At 29.8% G+C, this 20,888-nt stretch overlaps 11 protein-coding genes across 13 annotated transcripts; 6 read left to right on the top strand and 5 right to left on the bottom strand.

The window, feature by feature from the left end:
* The first annotated feature begins 43 nt into the window (after positions 1–43).
* Positions 44–1,127, top strand: Prosalpha5 (proteasome alpha5 subunit). Its single transcript, XM_027338310.2, has 3 exons — positions 44–254; positions 317–781; positions 848–1,127. Exons 1-3 carry the CDS (start codon positions 159–161, stop codon positions 1,010–1,012), a joined length of 726 nt encoding a protein of 241 aa, XP_027194111.1. The 5' UTR covers positions 44–158; the 3' UTR covers positions 1,013–1,127.
* LOC142646087 (uncharacterized) lies at positions 1,083–1,914 on the bottom strand. The gene has a single exon (XM_075824135.1). It carries the CDS (start codon positions 1,800–1,802, stop codon positions 1,110–1,112), a length of 693 nt encoding a protein of 230 aa, XP_075680250.1. The 5' UTR covers positions 1,803–1,914; the 3' UTR covers positions 1,083–1,109.
* A 91-nt stretch (positions 1,915–2,005) lies between these two features.
* Positions 2,006–6,970, top strand: LOC113788845 (uncharacterized). The gene is made up of 5 exons (XM_027338306.2): positions 2,006–2,400; positions 2,477–2,639; positions 2,746–2,997; positions 3,075–6,471; positions 6,533–6,970. The coding sequence occupies exons 1-5, from the start codon at positions 2,357–2,359 to the stop codon at positions 6,844–6,846; spliced, it is 4,170 nt and encodes a 1,389-aa protein (XP_027194107.2). The 5' UTR covers positions 2,006–2,356; the 3' UTR covers positions 6,847–6,970.
* Positions 6,971–7,224: 254 nt separating this feature from the next.
* On the top strand, positions 7,225–8,302 carry Saysd1 (SAYSVFN motif domain containing 1). The gene has a single exon (XM_027338297.2). It carries the CDS (start codon positions 7,225–7,227, stop codon positions 8,074–8,076), a length of 852 nt encoding a protein of 283 aa, XP_027194098.2. The 3' UTR covers positions 8,077–8,302.
* Cog2 (conserved oligomeric Golgi complex subunit 2) lies at positions 8,135–10,612 on the bottom strand. Its single transcript, XM_027338296.2, has 2 exons — positions 8,304–10,612; positions 8,135–8,243 (listed from the first exon to the last, which is right to left on the bottom strand). The coding sequence occupies exons 1-2, from the start codon at positions 10,524–10,526 to the stop codon at positions 8,154–8,156; spliced, it is 2,313 nt and encodes a 770-aa protein (XP_027194097.2). The 5' UTR covers positions 10,527–10,612; the 3' UTR covers positions 8,135–8,153.
* Positions 10,613–10,666: 54 nt separating this feature from the next.
* On the bottom strand, positions 10,667–12,154 carry LOC113788838 (something about silencing protein 10-like). Its single transcript, XM_027338298.2, has one exon. It carries the CDS (start codon positions 12,035–12,037, stop codon positions 10,715–10,717), a length of 1,323 nt encoding a protein of 440 aa, XP_027194099.2. The 5' UTR covers positions 12,038–12,154; the 3' UTR covers positions 10,667–10,714.
* Positions 12,109–14,118, bottom strand: Mo25 (calcium binding protein Mo25). Its single transcript, XM_027338315.2, has one exon. The coding sequence runs from the start codon at positions 13,657–13,659 to the stop codon at positions 12,646–12,648; it is 1,014 nt and encodes a 337-aa protein (XP_027194116.2). The 5' UTR covers positions 13,660–14,118; the 3' UTR covers positions 12,109–12,645.
* A 471-nt stretch (positions 14,119–14,589) lies between these two features.
* On the top strand, positions 14,590–15,585 carry Dph5 (diphthine methyl ester synthase). Its single transcript, XM_027338316.2, has 3 exons — positions 14,590–14,852; positions 14,917–15,146; positions 15,223–15,585. The coding sequence occupies exons 1-3, from the start codon at positions 14,590–14,592 to the stop codon at positions 15,555–15,557; spliced, it is 828 nt and encodes a 275-aa protein (XP_027194117.2). The 3' UTR covers positions 15,558–15,585.
* On the bottom strand, positions 15,118–17,618 carry Nadk2 (NAD kinase 2, mitochondrial). Of its 3 annotated transcripts, none has more exons than XM_075824131.1 (3): positions 17,330–17,618; positions 16,731–17,087; positions 15,118–16,671 (listed from the first exon to the last, which is right to left on the bottom strand). In XM_075824131.1, exons 2-3 carry the CDS (start codon positions 17,076–17,078, stop codon positions 15,574–15,576), a joined length of 1,446 nt encoding a protein of 481 aa, XP_075680246.1. In that variant the 5' UTR covers positions 17,079–17,087; positions 17,330–17,618; the 3' UTR covers positions 15,118–15,573. The 3 variants fall into 3 exon arrangements, with proteins under 3 accessions (XP_075680246.1, XP_075680247.1, XP_075680245.1); XM_075824132.1 differs by having other exon boundaries at positions 17,444–17,618; XM_075824130.1 differs by lacking the exon at positions 17,330–17,618 and adding an exon at positions 17,158–17,323.
* A 77-nt stretch (positions 17,619–17,695) lies between these two features.
* Positions 17,696–19,970, top strand: ZnT86D (solute carrier family 30 member 7). Its single transcript, XM_027338313.2, has 4 exons — positions 17,696–18,206; positions 18,302–18,517; positions 18,594–19,347; positions 19,405–19,970. The coding sequence occupies exons 1-4, from the start codon at positions 18,109–18,111 to the stop codon at positions 19,597–19,599; spliced, it is 1,263 nt and encodes a 420-aa protein (XP_027194114.2). The 5' UTR covers positions 17,696–18,108; the 3' UTR covers positions 19,600–19,970.
* Positions 19,971–19,992: 22 nt separating this feature from the next.
* LOC113788843 (BET1-like protein) lies at positions 19,993–20,744 on the top strand. Its single transcript, XM_027338304.2, has 4 exons — positions 19,993–20,106; positions 20,173–20,252; positions 20,328–20,384; positions 20,447–20,744. Exons 1-4 carry the CDS (start codon positions 20,100–20,102, stop codon positions 20,609–20,611), a joined length of 309 nt encoding a protein of 102 aa, XP_027194105.1. The 5' UTR covers positions 19,993–20,099; the 3' UTR covers positions 20,612–20,744.
* The last annotated feature ends 144 nt before the right edge of the window (positions 20,745–20,888 follow it).

Raw genomic sequence — 20,888 nt, 5'->3', positions numbered from 1 at the left:
AAACATTGTATATGAATGGTCCCAGAAAAAAAGAATGATATTTTTCATTCATGTCAATATTTCATGACTCGACAGAAAAAACGTTGTTCTTTCAAAATTAAAAATTTTTTGAAAATTTTTTCATTTTACCCGAAATTCAATTAACAAAAACAGCAAAAATGTTTATGACAAGATCGGAATATGATCGTGGTGTTAATACATTTTCACCTGAAGGTCGTCTTTTCCAGGTGGAATATGCTATCGAAGCAATAAAGGTCAGTTTGATTCGATTGTCACCGGGTTGATTTTTGATGAATTTTTTCATTTTTTAAAATAGCTTGGATCAACAGCCATTGCTGTTAAATGTTCAGATGGTGTTATATTGGCTGTAGAAAAACGTATTACATCACCATTAATGGATGTATCGGCAACGGAAAAAATATCCGAAATTGATAATTATTTGGCATGTGCTTGTTCGGGATTGATGGCCGATGCACGTACTATGGTTGATCGTGCACGTGTTGAAACACAACAACATTGGTTTCTTTATAATGAAAAAATGACTGTTGAAAGTTGTACACAAGCTGTTGCAAATCTGGCTATTCAATTTGGTGATAGTGATAGTGAAGGTAGTGCTATGAGTCGTCCATTTGGTTTGGCTATTTTGTTTGCAGGTGTTGATGAAAATGGACCATCATTATATTTTATGGATCCATCCGGTACATATGTATCATGTGATGCAAAAGCTATTGGTTCAGGTTGTGAAGGTGCACAACAAGCATTACAAGAATCTTATAATAAAGTAAGTTTTTTGTTTTTTATTTCGATAAATTTTATTTATTTTTATTCTTTTTAAAAACAACAAAAGTCAATAACAATCGATGAAGCAATCAAATCGGTAATGAAAATTCTTAAACAAGTTATGGAAGAAAAATTAAGTTCAACAAATATTGAAGTAGCTAAAATTACACGTGAACATGGTTATCATATGATGACTAAAGATGAATTGCAAGGATTTTTGCAAGCATCTTAGGATATGATTTTGGAATGCGAAAAAACTCCGTTCAATTTCAAAATTTCTTTTTTCAACATTTTTTTTAAAATAATGATTTATGAATAATAAAAAAAATTCATTTCTTATCTGATAATCTTTGTCGTAAATTTTGTTGCCATTCATTTTCTGGTAGATTACGTGCCCAATCTGGATAATGATTATCGGGTAATTGAAAATTGGCCATCAAGTTACGTATTGTATCGACATCAATTTTTTCATCATCATTGTTATCATCTTTATCATTATTTTCCTGGTTGTTGTTGTCGGCATTGTTGATGATACTTGTCGTTGTTGTTATTGCGGAATTTTGGTTCGATTCGATGGAATCATTTTCAGGTTCAGCGTTCTGAGACGCTACAGGTTCGTGGTCGTTTGTTGCGGCGGTTGATGATGATGATGATCCAAAAAATAATTGTTCATTCGTTTCCAACCATTCCACCTGATAATCATGACGATAATATTGTTGTCGTTGACCATTATTATTATTAGTGACAGCAACATTTTCATCTTGACTTAGTAGAATATATTCATTACTATTAATTTCATTATCATCGACAACATTATCTTGGTGGAAACCATTTTGTTGATTATCATCATGATTTTCGTTGGACAAATTATTCCATACATCATCTTCAAATAAATCATCATCATCTTCTTCATCATTCGAATTTACCCCGTTTTGTGGATGATTAGCGTAACCATTTTCTGGCCATGAAGAATCTTCTTTTTTCTCATCAACATCATCGATATTACAATTTTTGGTGGGCATTTTTTCTTTTGGTTTCGAACGTTATCAAATCCAATTGACAATTATCACCAAAAAAAAAACGATGGATCCATTCATATACAACGTGTTTTTGTGTTTGTTTTGTTTTTCCATAAAAAGTGTGCGTATAACACTGTGCTCATATGGCCAAAGGAAAATATTGGTTTTTTCATCAAAAAAAATTTCTCTTTTTTGATTGAGATTTCATCAAAAAGAAGATAACATCAACAAAACAAAACAATAAAATTTATGATAATATTTTTCGGTTGAAAATTTCCTTATTTGTTTTTTGATGATGATTTAAAAATGATGTTTTGTTTTGTTGTTAGAGCAACGAGCCACTGTTGTTGATAATGTTTTTTTTTGTTTTAAAATTTTAATTTTTTTCATCATTTTTGATTGACAATTTGTCAATTCAAAACAACAAAAAATTCTACACTGTTTTTTTTCACAGCTGTTATATGATGAATTTCGGGTTTTCAATCTAACCATTTTGATCTATCTTGAAATTAATTTAAAATTTTTGACTTCAATTTTATTTATTTTATTCGAAAACGATGGCATCATTAATCAAAAATCAAATTCTTAAACATTTATCCAAGTAAGTTTATTTTCGGGGAGTTTTTTTTGTTGTTGTAAAATCATCTTCATCTTTTTTATCTTTTATTAAAAAAAAGATTTACAAAAAATCTATCACCAGATAAATTACAATTAAGTGCAATAAAAGGTTCATGTGAAGTAACCAATATTGAATTGGATGAAAATATTTTAATGCAATTATTAGAATTACCTGTTTGGATGTCATTAACACGTGCCTATTGTAATTATGCATCAATAAAGGTTTGTAATCAAAAAACATTCGAATTCGAATGTTAAGAATTCGAATCATAAACATTCGAAATTTTACAAAACATTCGATTATCTATCTTATCTGATCTATCTATAGATACAATGGATGAAATTGAAAACTATACCAATATTTATATTACTTGATGAAGTAATTATCGATGTTTGTACTTGTGATGATTATCGTAATGATAATAATACTGATGGTAATAATGGATCAACAAGATTTTCATCATTAAATCAAGATATGGGTAGCTATGGTTTTACACAAAAAGTTATCGATGGTATTACATTATCAATCAATTCCGTTTTAATACAATTAACATCGAAAATTTTTAGTGCTTCGTTTGAGGTTTGTTTTTTTGTTTATTGATTTGATTTGATTTGTTGATAATTTTTTACCATAATTTGTGTAATTCAAAAATATAGCTTACACGAATCCAGATTGAAAGTCGAAATTGTTTATGGAAAAAAGTTAATGATTTATCAAAAACACGTATACGTGATCAACAACGTGGAAAAGTATTGATATTCAAACATATTGAATGGCAAACATTACGTTTTGTTGCACAATCTGAATCCAAACAGGCTATCGGACAGGCACCATTACGTTTGATTGCAAACCAGGCATCATGTAGAATATCATTGAAAAAACGATTATCAGATTGTTCGGTTGAAGCAGCCCGAATAATGTTAATATTTGATGATCTTTTATGGGTTTTAACTGATTCACAATTACTTTCGGCATTACATTTTGCCGATTATCTTGGTGATCTAATTAAACGTGCACCAAGAACAAAAAAATTTGATAATTCACCAACAACGGCAAACGAAATACCAAATGGAACATCAACATCGACATCGATGATGGGAATGAATAAAAATAAAATGATGGATTGGATGACCAATTCGAATAATTTGAATAATGTTGGTCAAAAATCAATGGCTATGAATCTATCAAATTCAATTAGTTTATTATTTAATCAATATGATTTGCATGAAACATCACATCATATTATTATTCGTCGAATTGAAGTACATTTAATGGATGATCTTGGTCCACAAAGTGAACGTTCACAATGTCCCGAATTAAAAGATGGTGGTGCATTACAAATGTCATTTCATCGTTTATTTATTGATCTTTATCCATATCATCGATGTTTTCAACAAAAATCATCATCAACGACAACGACATTGACTGATGATCGTTCACATTGGTTTCGTTATTCGGATCCATCACCACAACGTTCAGCATTTATAACACATAAATTGAATGCATTTTTTCGTCGTCAACAATCGGCATTTAAACGTGAAGGTTCACGTTTTGATATTGAATCACTTAAACAACATTTAATTTCACAAGTTCTTATCATACGACTTAGTGATTATTCAATTGGTCATGTATCGACAAATTCGACTGCATCATCATCCGCCGCTGCTTCAAGAAATAATCCAACCGCATCAGATCCATCAAAATTAATTTACTTTGATAATTCATCACCATTACCTGGGAATATACCGGCAATCTATCTGGAAATGAATAATTATTTTTTCTGTGAACCATTTGATCGGCTGAATTTTTCATTACCCGAAAGGAATATTTTTGTTTTGATTGCACCGGTTCGTGTTTGTTTTGATCCATTAACAATATTATGGATAAATTCATTTTTTGCCAATCTACATAATGCTTTAATCAAACTACAGCAAGCATTTCCTGTTGCCAAGAATCAAAATTCTGATCGACCAAATATTCGTTTAGAATGTTTAATGCCAACAATCAGTATACGATTATCGAATGCTGATCAATTAAATATCGGTGGTTATAATTGTTTGGAATTGAAAATATCAAAAATTATCTTATATAATTGTGATTCATTTATTAGCCGTGAATATTTTCGTAAATTAGATGATCTTATGAAACAATTTACTGGTAATATTGATTTTTATTATGAACATTTAAATTATCCATGGCTTGGTTGTGACCTTCAATCAATATCATCCGAATTTCGTGAAAAAATTGACCGGTTATTTTTATCTAATAATGATAATAATGGAATGAATTTGGATTTGGATTTTTTTGTCATCAATATTGAACCAATTTGGATTGATATAAAATCCAGCCGTATGGATGAATGTAAAACTTTATTGGATCCGGTGAATATTTCGTTGTGGATTGATTTGGCTGATGAGCCAAATCTGAATGGCAATAATTCAAACAACAATAATTTAGATGTAAATATTTTGGCTAAAATTGCTGAACCAATTTGTTTACAACTAACACATGATCAATTTATGTTTCTTATACGTTTGATTGAAATGTTTGGTGAATTTACATCCACTTTAAATTATGATACATATATGATACAAAGATTACAACAGCAAAAAACATTGATTGGTGAAAATTATAATATTGATGGGCAGCAACCAAGACAAGAACAGCATCAACCGTATACAACATTTGATATGGAAGAGAAAATTATCCGGACAATATTTAAAAATACATCGATTGTAACACATTTACCTGAAGTGAATATATTTCTTTTATTGAAACAAACGGATGAAGAAATTTCTGATGATAATGATAATGATGGTGAGGATAATGATAATCTGCGAGCTAGCCAATCAATTAATGGTGAAATAATTGATAATAATCATCCGGCATCATTAATTGATTGTCAACAACAACAACAAAATGATCAACAAATTGAAAATAATGTTGATAATAATTTGGAAACTAATCAACCAATCGAATCGAATGATAATCATGAAACATCATTCATAATGATGCCTAGATCATCATCATCTGATTTAAATGGTAGTACAATAATCAAATCATCATCATCATCAATAATAATGGATTCAACAAAATTTACCAATTTTCCGAATCTACCAAAAAAGAATAGCTTTCCATCATTTATTGATAGTTCAAATATTCGTATACATTATGCTATAGCCGATAATGATGATACACTATCAACAATAAGTGATTATTCTGCTGATGATAGTGATCAACAATCAATGATTGCAATGATTAATGCTAATGGTAGTATTTGTGGTGATGGTAGTGATGTTGATTTATTGGATGATATTCTTAATGAATCAGCACCTGTTGAAGAAGCTGTTGATATTCTTGAAAATCTTAATGATTTTACTATCGATAATAATAATGATGATAATGATGAATCGACTAATCAAACCAGTACAATGAATGATAATTCATCACCATCAACATCTTTGAATCATCAAATGAAGAGAAAATGTTGTTTGAAAAAGAAAAAACATAGAACTATAATTGATGCATTACAAATACGAATGAAAAATATTAATCTAATACAACAATCATCAAAAGGTTTTCTATCACAAGTTTTTATTGATTGTCAATTGGATGAATTGAATGAATTACGATCCATATCTAAAGATGATTATTTGAATCGATATAAAAATCGAACTAGATCAACAAATGTTACCATTAACAATGGTAATGGTAATGATAATGATGATCAACATCAAACAAAAAACAATCAGATTACCATACGTATTGATTCATATAGTAAAGGATTATCGATAAAAGATGAATTAATCAGTGTTTATGTTAAAGATTTATCCGAATCATTGAATAAAGAAACAATCGATTTAATTGTTGATTTTTTCAATGATAATATTACGGAAAATGTTGCACCATTATCAATATTAATGGAAAATGTTCAATTTTGTATTGTTGATCATTCAGTACGTGTACCACCGATATTATTCACTATACCACAAATGTCAATCAATCGTAATCGTGAAAATAAATGGATTGTTGAAACATTGAAAATGTCTAAAGGTAATTTTGAATGATTGATTGAATGATGATTATTAACCTTTTTGCTTTTTTAAAATTATAGATATTCCATCGACAAATCGATTATTATTACAACATCGAAAAATATTTGAAAGAAATTTGATTGTCGATATTGTTGAATTGGTACGTGAACAAGATCGGCTTTTATCATCGCCATCGAAATTATCTGATAACAACAACAACGACGATACACAAGAAATAATGAAACAAATTTTAAATCAAAAAGAATTACTATTAGCCGAAATTGAATTATTAAGAAAAGAAAATGAACAATTGAAGAAAATTGTTGATAATAATAGTCACCATCACCATCAACAACAGGTGAATAGAGTCACAGCACAAACCAAAAAAAATTAGATAGAAAACAATGATCAACAGATCCTGTGATATTTATATGAAAATGTCAAAACAAAAAAATTATTTATACAAAGATTCCAGAAAGTTTTTTATTTTGGAATGAAATAAAATTGGATGGGATTAATTTTTTGATGCTCAAACAAACTAATCTTAGTTGTTTTTTTTACCTTACCGTAAAACATTAACAGGTCGCGGATTATCGAATGAATTTTCAAACCATCATTGTGATTCATCTGCGCAAACATAGATGTCTCTGATTACCATTCCATATTTTTGTGTTTACCCGTGTGTGTTTATTTTCGACGTAGTATTTTTAAGCAGAAGTTTTGGTTTGTTTTTTTTTTGAAAAAATCAAATATTAGACGAAAATCGTTGAAAATGACCAACGATAATGTTAAAAACGATAATGGTTGCAGCAATAACAGCAACAATAGTCTTTCACCAAAAGAACGTTTAGAAATGTTTCAATCATCTATTCAACAATTAGAACAGCAAAGTGAAATAAAAAATGTTCGTCAATTACTTCATGAACGATATATGCAAAGTAAAGCTGAAAACCAAGTTACAAACAATCCATCGGAAGAAAAAGTTTCCAAAGATGTTAAGAAATCTAATGCTGGTGGTAATCGAATCAAAATTGGACGACAAATGGCTAAAGTTTTTCGATTCGAAACTGGTAATAATAATCTAAGAAATCGTCGAAATCCACGTCATCAACCAAATGAAGCTCGTGAACATGAAATTGATCCATTATTGAATGATCCAAATGTTCTTTTTGAAAATTTTGCATTCGACAACAATAATGATGATCGGGCCGAATTTCGTGATTGGGATGATGATGATGATAACAATGAACATCATAGGCCAGATTTACCATTCTTTCCGGATCAAGCTCAAGATGGCGATGATGAAGATGATGATGATAATGATGATTCATTTCGATCACTTATTCTTAGTACATTTCGACTATTAACCTGGCGTCAATGGTCATTTTGGATAATATGTTTAACATTGTATGCAACTGGTCAATGGCAAGCAAATCGTTATGGATTTGGTGCACCATTCTTAATGATATCATTACTTTTGTTCATCATTATCAATTTACGACGTAAAACACCCGGTGAATTAAGTGCATATTCAGTTTTTAATCCAAATTGTCGTCCGATTGCATCGGTAGCTTCGAATGATCAACCAAGAGAACAAATTCTACTTGGATTTGGACCATTATGACCAACTAACCTTCCGAAAAAAACAAACAAATTCCATTATCATAACCACAAAATTGTGATATATTTATGAATTTTTTTTTATTTCAATAATTTTAATGATTCTATTGTGGCCATTAATTCTTTATATGATTTTAATGAATCAATATCTATGGCCAGTTTTTCTTGCAACTAGAAAATTAAACAAAACAAATGAATTATTAAAAGAGAAAATAATATTTCCAAACTTACCTGTTTGCCCAATGTTGTTACATCATAATAAATTTGTAATCGTATTTTATCATCATCAGACATATTGGATGATTGATTGGAAGCCACCATTGTCGAGTTACTAAATCCTTTATGTTTTTTTAATTTTTTCAAACTTTCTTCAGTTTTCTGTACTGAAGTTAATACTTCTAATGTTAAATGTTTATAATGTACAGTTAGATCGTTTAGTATGTCTAATAAACATTGATTAGTGTTGATCATCATCGTATTGGTTGAATCATTATTATGGTTGCCCAACATTCCCATACAATCAATCAATTGTCGCAGACATTTATCCACATAGTTAGATGCTTCTTTTGGTTTTTCTTTATTTGTTCGTCGATATAATCGTGGTATATCATTCACCTGATTCAACCAAATTTTACATTCGTTAACAATTTCATTACGCATTAACCAAATTACTCTATCGATAGCTTTTGTACGAAAATTGGTAATAAATTCATCGAATGAACATCGAAGGGAACCTTCTGAAATCGATTCATGATTATTGGATAATCGATGAACTAAACTGTTACGGTAATAATAAAACCAAAATGGTTCAATCAAATCGGTGAATAATTTTGTGGTTTCATTTAGGAATAAATTTGAATCCGAAATCAAATAAATCAATGTTTGACGAATTAATCGTTTCGTATCGCCATCATTATTTATCATTGATGATTTGTTCAAATTGGCCATAATTTTTGCCAAATCAATTGTAGCCATCCAGGTGGTAAAACGAGACAATACTTTTAGCGATAATTTCCAACAATAAATAAACATATCACCAATATTATTTTGATTTTTGGATTTTGGCCAACAATCAATCAAATGATCATAAATCATTTTTGTGACATTCATTCGATATTGATGATTTTGTTGACAATTATCGTTGATAGAATAACCCAATTGATCGAAACGATTTTCCATATCCGAAGATAATCGTCGTAATTTCATATGAAAATAAACATTTAGCTTGAATTTTGATTTCAAACGTTTAAAGCTGGATTGTTGTTCAAATTGAAACATCCGATCCGACAGTGAGGTTAATCGAACAAATTGTTCAACAAATTCGAATGTTTGAAAATAATTTTGTTCAAATTGATCTAGATCGGATAAATCCAATAAGATTGGTGATCGTATCAGAAACAGATCAACAAATGGATTCCAAATAATCGATTGAATTAAATTGAATTTAAATGATTCAAATTGTTTTGTATTGATCAAAACATTGATCCATAATGACCATTCGTTTTCAATCAAATCGATTGTTCGATTGAATATTGTTGCCACTTGATTGCTGTTGGAAATTATCTCCTGAAAACCAGGTTGTACAATATGAGTTCGAATCACTCGTTCTAATTCTTTTTGATTTTGACCATCAATCAAATATAGTGCAAATATTTGTTCCAAAGCCAGGCTTATATTTAAGGTGATTTGTTCATCTTTCGATCGATCAGTGTTGATAAGAAATAAAAGTTCATTTTCCAAATATTCATGGAATTGTTGAGTCACTTTTTCAAAACGATTTCGAAGATTTTGAAGAAACGTTTGATTGGTTTTGGTGGTCTCATTCGACGACCAAAGACAATCAAAATTGATATTCAATCGAGCGATTAAAGTAGAATTTTCACCTAAACCGGGATAAATTTCTGATCGTTTAGCTTCGAAATCGTTTTGATATACAGAAATTTTTGATTCAATTCGTTCATGATTGGTTTCGATTCGATCTAGATAATCAATAATTTCCAATATCATTGATAGTTTACGTTTATTTTCACGAATTTGTTTCAATCGATCATGTTTGGCCGTAATCAAAGTGATTGTTTCATTTGTTTTGGATCGAGCCAAATCGGTTTCATTTTTAAATTTCAATACCGGTGTTTTAATATTCTTGATTAATTTATCAAAACTAACCAAATTGGCCGAAAGATTAACAAATTCAGTATAATCAGCATTTATCAAATTAACCATTGATTGTTTGAGCAATTTTAGATAGGCACTTAAATGTTCTTTCAATATTTCCAATGATTGTACACGTTTACTATTACGGCGAACAAAACCATCAACACTAAATGTTTCGCTAAGAAAATTTTCATCAACAAAACAATAATAATCCGGAACATTCGGTATGAATGTTTCACGTTGTTGTTGTTGTTGATCACAACTGATCGATTGCTGATTCAATTGATGAATTTCATTCATTTTCGATGTAAAAAAATGTTTTGTTTTTGTTTTGAAAAATAAACAAAAAACAAACACGATTTTCAACCACACGGCAACAAATTTTACCGAATAAAACGACTACTGCCATCTATCGTTCGAAATAAGCAAAAAAAAATTCATTCGAAAAAAAAATTTTTATTGGAAAAAAAGTAAAAAGAAAATAATCATCATTTAAATTTAACACTTTTAACTGATCGAACATTAATACCCGTCATTTCACCACCATATTTTTGTAATTCTTTCCGTGGTAATCGTACCTGTCCTTTACGTCGGATGACAGCTTTTTCATATTTCTTTCGATATTTTACTCGTGGATTTCTTTGTTCACGTTTTCGTTTCGGTGTTAGACCTTTATTCTTTTCCATTTCATAGGTGATGGCACGTTTTTCTTCTTCTTCTCCGGTTGTATCGTTTTTCATCAAATCATCATCATCCGATTCCGAGTCATCCATGAAATTCATAATCGACTCGAAATCCATGTTTTGATCGACTATTGAATCTTGTTGTTGTTCGTCGATTGTTTTGATGTCTTCTTCCCGAATATATCGAATTGGTCGTTTATTTCTGATCGAATTTAATGCAAATTCAATTTGCCGTGTAAATTCTACATTCATTTCAATCCAATCATCCAATTGTTTAATTAATTTTTTATATGTAAATAAACGTTTAATAATTGGATGATCTTTTACTGAATGTCGATCGGCTGAATTACATTTCATTGATGAATAAAGTGAAATATGTGCCAAATAATTTGTCAATAAAATCAAACGTAATTTAAGAATGTTTAATGCCTGTGGATTCGAATCTTTTGATTGAGCAAATTCGAATACTAATGGTTGAAGTTTATTGCGAATTTCATTCCAATAATTTTCAAAATCATTTTTTAATAGGTCTAATTCGGGTGATTCTTGTTTTAGAATGGTCAATTTTTGTTCTTTGGTTAGGCCGATTGGCAAAGTTTTGATCGTTGATTCCACAGTTTGTTGCTGTTGCTGCTCAACAATAGTCGGGGATAATTTTTCCGATTTTGGTCGAATATTTTCCAATAATAAATCGATGCCCAAATCTTGATCACTAATCGATTCAAGTAATCGTTTTTGGATCTGTAATGCTTCTTCTTCTTCATATTGTGCTAGATCTTGATCACGTTGTTTTTGACTACGATAATCTTTATCAATATAATCAGTATGATAATATGATTTTTTATCTCGACCCCATGCTTTTACATCTGGTAAACCATCATTATCATTATCATCATCGTCATCATCATCTTCAAGATCGCTAGCCATTTCATCTTTTTTTCTTTCAATTTGGAATCGACTAAAACGATCATCATATTCATCATCATCATCATCGTCTTCTTCATCAGAATCATCATCATCTTCACTGGCAAGAATTTCTTCTTCATTATCATCACTTAGTAAATCATCATCATTGTTTTGTTGTTGATAATCGTTAACCTGATCATCATCATCATCGCTTGAATTCATTTTGAATTTGCGAAAAAGATCGATCAACAAACAAGAATCGAACGCAAAATTAAAAAACACGCGTGTGTATGTCACACAAAAAAACCGTTCATAAAGGACGTTTTATTTTAATCAATTTTCTTTTTAAATTAATCAAATGCATCTTTTTTTTAAATTGATCTCTACCATCACCACCTTTCTCCCGACAATCAAAAACAAAAAAAAAATTAACAATGTTTGAGAATTGAATTTGTTGTTGTTGTTGTTCAAAGTTTATCATGCAATTTATTGTTGTAAATGAATATATATGGGGAGTGTGATGGGGTGAGAATCAAATATGACCTCCCAGATCAGTGTCAATAATAATAATAAATGTGTGCACATGTGATGATGATGGATGATAATGAAAAAAAAATAATATTAATTAATTAGCAAAAACAATGCACAGAACAGATTCGTTGGCCAGAAAAAAAAACAACCTATACCCATCCATTTCTTCAGTTTGGCTGGATTATGAATGAATTGAATTGAATGAAAAAAATGATGATGACATTCGATTTTCGTCTACAAGTAATACGATAGTTAATTAACCCAAACATTAAACAAAAAAAACAAACCAGCGATTAAAATTAATTTGATTCTTCAATCGGTTTTAAATCACGAATCTGTTTAATAAGATAGGCTTTTTCTTCATTAAATTGTTCATCATCGGCACGATCGGTTTGAAATTTCGTTAGAAAATCAATAAGTTTATCTTTATTACGCAGAAGAATGTCAAGAATAGGTTTCGGTTTATTCGGATTGGCAACAAATACTTTGAATACATGAAATGCTTCAAATTGTATATTACGGCTACGATTTTTTAGCATTGTCATCATCAATTTAAGGTTATCCTGTGAACTAATATATCTTGTCATTATAGTAAAATTATGACGATCCAATAATAGTTCACCTAATAATTTTAATGACTGTCGTTTTGTTACATAGTTTTCTGAATTCAATAATTTTTCATAACAGGTAAAAAAACGTTCATAATTAGTATCAAGAAATTCGGCCGATAATGTTTTATGTCTAGTCAGCAATTCTTTGAATGTTGAAAAGGCATCCGATGCAATGTCAAATGTTGAAACTTCAACATAATTAAAAAAATTATAAAAATCATTCGAATATAACATTATTTTTGCTAATGCTTCATAACGTGAACATTCACGTAACATTGAACCACAATGTAATGCAATATCATGTTTTTCATAGCCACGCATCAATGTAAACAATATATCCGATTTAGTACACATATACTCTACGGTTGGTGAACGGGTACCGATTTGTCGCCGTAATATATTATTGAATATTTGTGCAACATCTTTTTTTGCTTCAAATTCAATTCGGCTAAGATTATTAATCAATTGTAACAATAGATTTGTATTATATAATTCTTGCGATAATTGTGCAACACCAATATCGGTTTGTGGTTCAGTATCACCCGTACCATATAACATATTTTTGATGAGCAATAAATTTTTCGATATATCTTCCTGTGCTTTTTCCGCTTTTTTATCACCTTTTTCCAGCGCTAACAATGCTTCTTGCAGACTTTTTATCAATTCGAATGGACTTTTCGTTGATTTACCGAATAATGGCATGATTGATTGATTGATTGATGATCCCTATAAAATCAAATATCACTATAATAAACAAATGGTAATGTTGATGATGTAATCGATTGATTGTTAATTCGTCAATGATCCATACATTTAATTCAGTTTATTAGTTTTGAATTAATCGTTGATTGAAAACAAAAAACTATTCATTCATTTGATGCTCAAAAAACAACATTCGATTCAATACGAAAAGAAAAATAGTACGGAACACGGAAGAAATATATCACCGCATTGATGATTTTACCAAAAGACCAGAAGCTATAATGGATGTGTAATCAACAACAAAACCAAAAATTATTAATGTAAGATTTTGCACAGACAAAAAAAACAGTGGATAAAATAATTTGTTTTGCTTTGGATTCACTTTACCATAAATGATATTACACACAGCGAATAAAATATCATCATCATTATTATCATCATATCAAAATAACCATCATCATCATCATCATCAAATGCAGCAGTATTCGATTGCTATGACACGAAACATACCACACCAACCACAATTATCAATTGTCAACAATGCTTCTACTACTACTATTACCAATCTTTTCAGTACAACTGTACAGCTGTCTGTCTGTCTATCTCTCTCTTTCACTGTCTGTGTCGGTATTGATTCGGTGATGAACGACTAATTCGATATTGCCGCAATATTACACGGGCGTGATTCATTTTTACCACTTTTCTTTTTTTTTTGATGATGAACGTCATTCTTTGTCGCCATTATCAATATCAACCCAGTATAGTTGTCAATCAATAATGATCATCAAATGATTCATTCATTAAATTGATGGTAAAATTTTGTCATCATTTGGTTGGATATGACATTTATGAATGACTATGAGCACGTGATACCAGCCAACATTCGAATACGATTTGGATTCGAAAAGAATATTTTTAACAAAAAAAATCATGCTTTATCTAATCGGTTTAGGTCTTGGTGATCATACTGATATTACCGTTAAAGGATTGAAAATTATAAAACAAGCTAAACGTGTTTATCTTGAATCATATACATCGATTTATTGTGATGATAATATTGATGAATTGGAAAAATTCTATGAACGTCCGGTTATTGCAGCCGATCGTGAATTTGTCGAACAAAATTCCGATCAAATATTAGCTAATGCTGATATCGATGATATTGCTTTTCTTGTTGTTGGTGATCCATTAGGGTAAGACAATTATCATAATGGTTATCATTTACAATTGAATATTTACTGATTTTGATTTTGATAGAGCTACAACACATACCGATTTGATACTTCGTGCACACGAAAAAGGTATTGAACATCGAATTATTCATAATGCATCCATTATAAATGCATGTGGTTGTTGTGGATTACAATTATATAATTTTGGTGAAGTAGTATCAATTCCATTATGGACTGATCAATGGAGACCAACAAGTTTTTTAGATAAAATTGAAGCTAATATTAATCATGGTTTACATACATTATGTTTACTTGGTAAGTAGATTGAATAAAAATAAATTATCATTGAAAATATAATTTAATATCGCGCACCATTCATCTATCTATTTAGATATCAAAGTAAAAGAACAATCGATAGAGGCAATGATGCGTGGAAGGCAAGAATATTTACCACCAACATTTATGACTGTTAATGTGGCTGCTGGACAATTACTTGAATCGATTGAAGAGAAATCAGAACAACAAACGACCAAACTGACAGCCGATACAATATGTGTAGCATTAGCTCGAATCGGTAGTGATAAACAAAAAATAATAAAAGGTACACTTCAACAAATGATCGATGTTAATATGGGACCACCATTACATTCGTTGATTATTGTCGGTCGACCGTTACATCATATTGAAAATGAAATGCTTACATTATATACCATGAAGCAGCAATAAATAAATGAAATGTTCATCATTCTTTTAATTTGATTGCTCTTAATGCATCTTTTTCAAACATTTCGAATGATGCTTTTGAACCATCATTAAATGCATATGACAGGCCACCATCAATAACAATATGAGCATCAGTCATACGAGATTTGATCACAATTTTTTGGGCAAAATCTTTCGGATTACTATTGAAATTTGTACCGAATACAACCGGATCACGAATAACATATGCCATTAATAATTTGGATGGTGAATAAATTAATGAACTATTAAAACGATCCGTAATACGTTGTACTAATCGTTGATCATTTGGATCAAGTGGTGGTGGTGATGATTGATGATTTTGGCCACCAAATCTTTCTTCATTAATTATATTGAAAAGATTCGAAACACATTGTGGTGTTAGTTTGTTAATATTGAAAAACCATGATGTTGAACCAGTTCCTGTACAAATAGTTGTTCCCGAACTTTTTATCTTAAATTTTGGTCGATTATCAATAGCCATTTCAAAATATGATACTCTTGATGATAATGATTCACCAACAAATACTTCATTCAAAGCTAAATGTGGTAATACACGACGTCGTTGATCGTTAGTTGTTTTGTTTTTTTCATTTATATCGTTTGGGGTAGATTTTTTAGGCAATTGATGAATGTTATCCAGATCCCAAAATCTACATTCACGTTGCATTAATTGTTGATCATGTAGTTCAACTGGATCATTCAGGGCACTTTCACCTTCCAATGTAATTCGAATTCGTTGACGAAAATACCATTCAAATTTACCGGTAAGAATTGCATCTAATGCAAGATCAAATCGATTTGAATATCTTCTATCCAAACATAAATGACCAATTGATCTTGATGGATCACTATTTACACCTATTAATGGTTTATTATTATTTGAAATTTGATTTGCAGCCAATAGATATGTTCCATCACCACCCGATGTAATAATCATATCCGACCAATCGATCAATTCCCGTGTATAACCAAAACGATTAACAACACGACATTCAATATTTCGTTGTTGTAAACATTTAACAATATGTTCACGATTTGTTGAATGAATTTTATGATGATATAATAATGATTGATAATCGGAACCATGATTTTCAATCTTGAAAAAAAAGGAAAAATCAAATTTATCGGATTTGAATATCATCATTATTAGCTTACATATTCGGCAAGTTCTTTATCACTTAAATCTGGATTACGATGTTTTTCAAATTCTAAACGAGAAAATTTTCCAATAACTAATACTTTTTTTGGTCGAAATTCGAATGGTTCAGGAAAATGATGTTCAACATTCGATGATGATGATGCAGATGATGATGAACAATTTGTATGATTAGTTTTAAGGCTCATTAAATTATTATTCGGAGGTGTTTGTTGTTTATTACGATAATATTGATGACGATGGCGGTGTTGATGGTGGTTAAATTGTCGACAGAATAAGGATGACGAGAGTGGCGAATAACGTTTCAAAAATATTCGATGATAATGATTAGAACATGATCTTAACATAACAAGATTCTATAATGGAAAGAGAAGAATGGTAATTTATGGAAAGCAAAACATTGAAAAAACAAAAATCAATCGTTACCATTGGAACCGAATGTAGCGTTTAGGCAAAGCTCGAAAGGGAAAACGTGAAACATGAAATATATTTTGGGAAAAAAAAGCAGTCAGGCAAGCAACTTTGGAAATAACAACAACAACAAGCTTTCTATATAAAAAATGTTTATAAGAAATCGATAATCGATCGAATCACCCACTTTTCTTTCTTCCTTATCAATCAATATATTCAAAGTGCGAAATGATGATAGTGAAACATGCAACAAAAAAATTTGATTGATGATGACCAACTCGGGGATATTCTCAATACATACACTTAACGATAATGATGATGATGTTTAAAACAGAAAAAAACGTTTGACATTCAAAAAACTAAATTAAGAAATTTTTTGTTTTTGTTGTTTTTTGTTTTGTTTGCTTAACCCGAATACGCGAATATTATGTATGTGTATACATGTGTATGGCATGCGGGAAATTTTCGATTGTCGAATACCGTTTGGTTACATTGTATATGAACAGGATTGTTATTATTATCAAAGTGCCAACTGTACTAAAAAATATATATTGATGAAACAAACAAACAAACAAAACCAAGCGATATGAAATGAAAAATGAAAAATAACGCAGGCCGTTTCTTTTTTTGTTAATGATGACATGACTGTAAATCTAAAAAAGAAAATCCATCATCTTTTTTAAATATCAAAATATCAGATTTATTTTGTGTAACATTTTGGATCATCATCATCAATTCGACATTGATTTAACAGCAATCCACATATCAATTTTTTTTTAATCCAAAAAAACTTTTTCTACTGATTTGATTCCGACATTTTTGTTTTCAACCTATATATGGATAATCTATTATAATTGATTTTAAAGCAGAAAAATCATTTCATTTCATTTTTTTCAGCCAAAAACGATTCAAATCACCTCAACTACATCATCACATCACATTAATCAATCAATCAATTCAATTCAAATGTTGCCTATATATTCATCGAATGATAATAATAATAAATTTACTAAAAGCAATTTAACATTCTATCGAATTAGAGAAAAAATTCAAGGATGGTTAAGGTAAATATAATAAACAAACAAACTACAAACATCCATTGCTCAAATAATTTCGAATGTTTTTTCTCTCTCTCTCTCTCTCTCTCTCTTCTTTCTAGGCTAATATTTTCCGATAGAAATTCGAGAAATTTATTACTATTTTTATTACTAAATTTTTCATTCGCATTCGTCGAATTATTCTATGGAATATGGACCAATAGTTTAGGTTTAATATCGGATTCATTTCATATGTTTTTCGATTGTACAGCATTGGTTGCCGGTTTAATTGCATCAATCGTAACAAAATGGCGTGCTAATCAAGCATTTACATATGGGTATATTGATTCATTTGATTCTTCTTTTTTCAAATTCTAATCCAAATTTTCAAACCCTTTCTCTATATAAATTTAGCTATGTTCGTGCAGAAATTCTTGCCGGTTTTGTTAACGGATTATTTCTGATATTTGTTGCCTTTTTTATATTTGCCGAAGCAATTGAACGTGCCATTGAACCACCCGAAGTAAAACATGAACGTTTATTTGTTATATCTGTACTTGGATTATTAGTAAATATAATTGGTATATTTGTATTTCAACATGGTGGATCACATCATGGTCATTCGCATGGTGGTGGTAGTGACCATGGACATTCACATTCATCATATGATCATCATCATCATGAACATGAATATCATAATCATCAACAACAACAACATCCAGAAACGATTAACATGTTGAATAATAGTAGTAGTGATCCATATACATTTGTCACTGTAAATGGTTATGGTAATAATAATAATGATCCTTATCAGCCTTATCCATCTTCAGCAAATCATAATCATAGTCATGGTGGTGGTCCTGTTAGTAATGATCATCATCATTCGCATTCACATTCCCATTCACATGGTGGTGGTGCACCTACTAATCAAATTATGAAAGGTGTTTTTCTTCATATTGTTGCCGATACATTAGGAAGTGTTGGTGTTATTATATCAGCATTATTAATGTCACAATTTGGTTGGATGATTGCTGATCCACTTTGTTCAATGTTTATATCATTTTTAATTGTTATTAGTGTTTATCCATTGTTAAGTGAATCAGGTGCTATACTTATGCAACGTCAACCACGTGAATTGGATTCAATTCTGCCGAATTGTTATCGAAGGGTAAGGATGATTTTTTTTTGAAAAATTATCAATCAAATTAATGATCTTTTCATTTAGGTATCTCAATTGGATGGAGTGAAAAATATACATGAAGCACATTTTTGGACATTATGTTCCGGTCAATATGTTGGTGCATTAAAAATAGAAATACGATCGGATAATGTAAATCCAGCAGCGATTGTTAATCAAACAAATGCAATATTTCAACAAGTTGGTATTAAAAATCTACATGTTCAAATTGATTATGTTTGATGATACAAAGTCGTTGATGATGATGATGATGATGATGATAGAAAGAAAATTGTACAAAACCGAAGCAGAAAATCACATATATTTCAACCACCACCACCAACAATAATCATTCTTTTTGTCCAAAAACATCCATGAATGATGATAATGATGATGATATTCACAGATAATATTTTATTTTTCATTAATCTCTTTTGCGATTATTCTTTTTTTTTGTAATGTTTATTATTGTATATGGATTTTTTTTTCTTGATGATCATCATTATTTGTGATTTAATTTTTTATCAATTTTGGAACGAAAAAAATCTCTTTCTATTTCTCCCAATGAAAATTAGGCTAATTTTAATTTTTTCGAATAAAAGTTTTAATCAAAATTTAAAAATCAGCGCCATCTAACGGCAACTCACATCAAGTTTTTTTATTTGTTGTAAACAAATTCTATTTTTGTTTGTTTCGTAATGACACATTCTGTTTTTTGAGAAAAGAATTTTCAAGGATCAAAAATGAATGGTAAGTATTTCTTTTTCTGGGTTGATTTATTGATTTATTTGATTGATTGAATTCTGATCAAACTAGATAAAGCTAGAGATTTACTTGATTATGAAAATCGTGAACGAGTTGAAAATCTTTCACAAAAAGTTTCATTATTGAAAAACGTGAGTATTGTTCTCATTCTGATTTGGAATCTTTTTTCTTCTAATTCTTTTCACCAATTTTTATTGACAAATAAGTATGCTGTTGATATTGAAAATGAAACTAGACATCATAATCGATTATTGGACGATGTGGTAAGATAATTTTCGGATGGATTTTTCCTGTTAAGATTATTTTTGCAATCAATTTCTCATAGGACGACGATGTTGGTAGTAATTATGTTTTCCTCAAAAATACAAGCAATCGTTTAAATCGTTTAATGCGTACGAATAAAAATTCTCGATTAACCTGTTATCTAGCGATTGGTATTTGTTTTATACTTTTTTTGATTTATTTTCTATTATCATCCAGAATGCAATGACCACTATTTTGATTCATTCATTCATTCATCATCATCATCATTGTTAACGTGATAATCTTCATCATCATCTAATCATTCGATTTGTAATGACCATAAAAAAATGTTTATTTTTTCAATCAATAAATATACAATACAATAAAAAAAAGTGAAATGATATTTAACAAAAGTTTGTTTGATAATGTTTTGTGGAAATATAGACACAAATGAATTGGCTGGCTGGCTACCAAATGAGAAAAGATTTTTTGTTTTTGTTTGTTGTTGTTGAATGGATGATGTG

The sequence above is a fragment of the Dermatophagoides pteronyssinus genome, unplaced genomic scaffold (genome assembly GCF_027571235.1).
Source record: "Dermatophagoides pteronyssinus isolate colony J.1.1.1.1 unplaced genomic scaffold, Derpt_VIB-CSIC_2022.12 sq0050, whole genome shotgun sequence".
NCBI lineage: Eukaryota > Metazoa > Arthropoda > Arachnida > Sarcoptiformes > Pyroglyphidae > Dermatophagoides > Dermatophagoides pteronyssinus.
The sequence above is the reverse complement of the archived record's forward strand: the minus strand, read 5'-3'. Positions and strand labels throughout refer to the sequence as shown.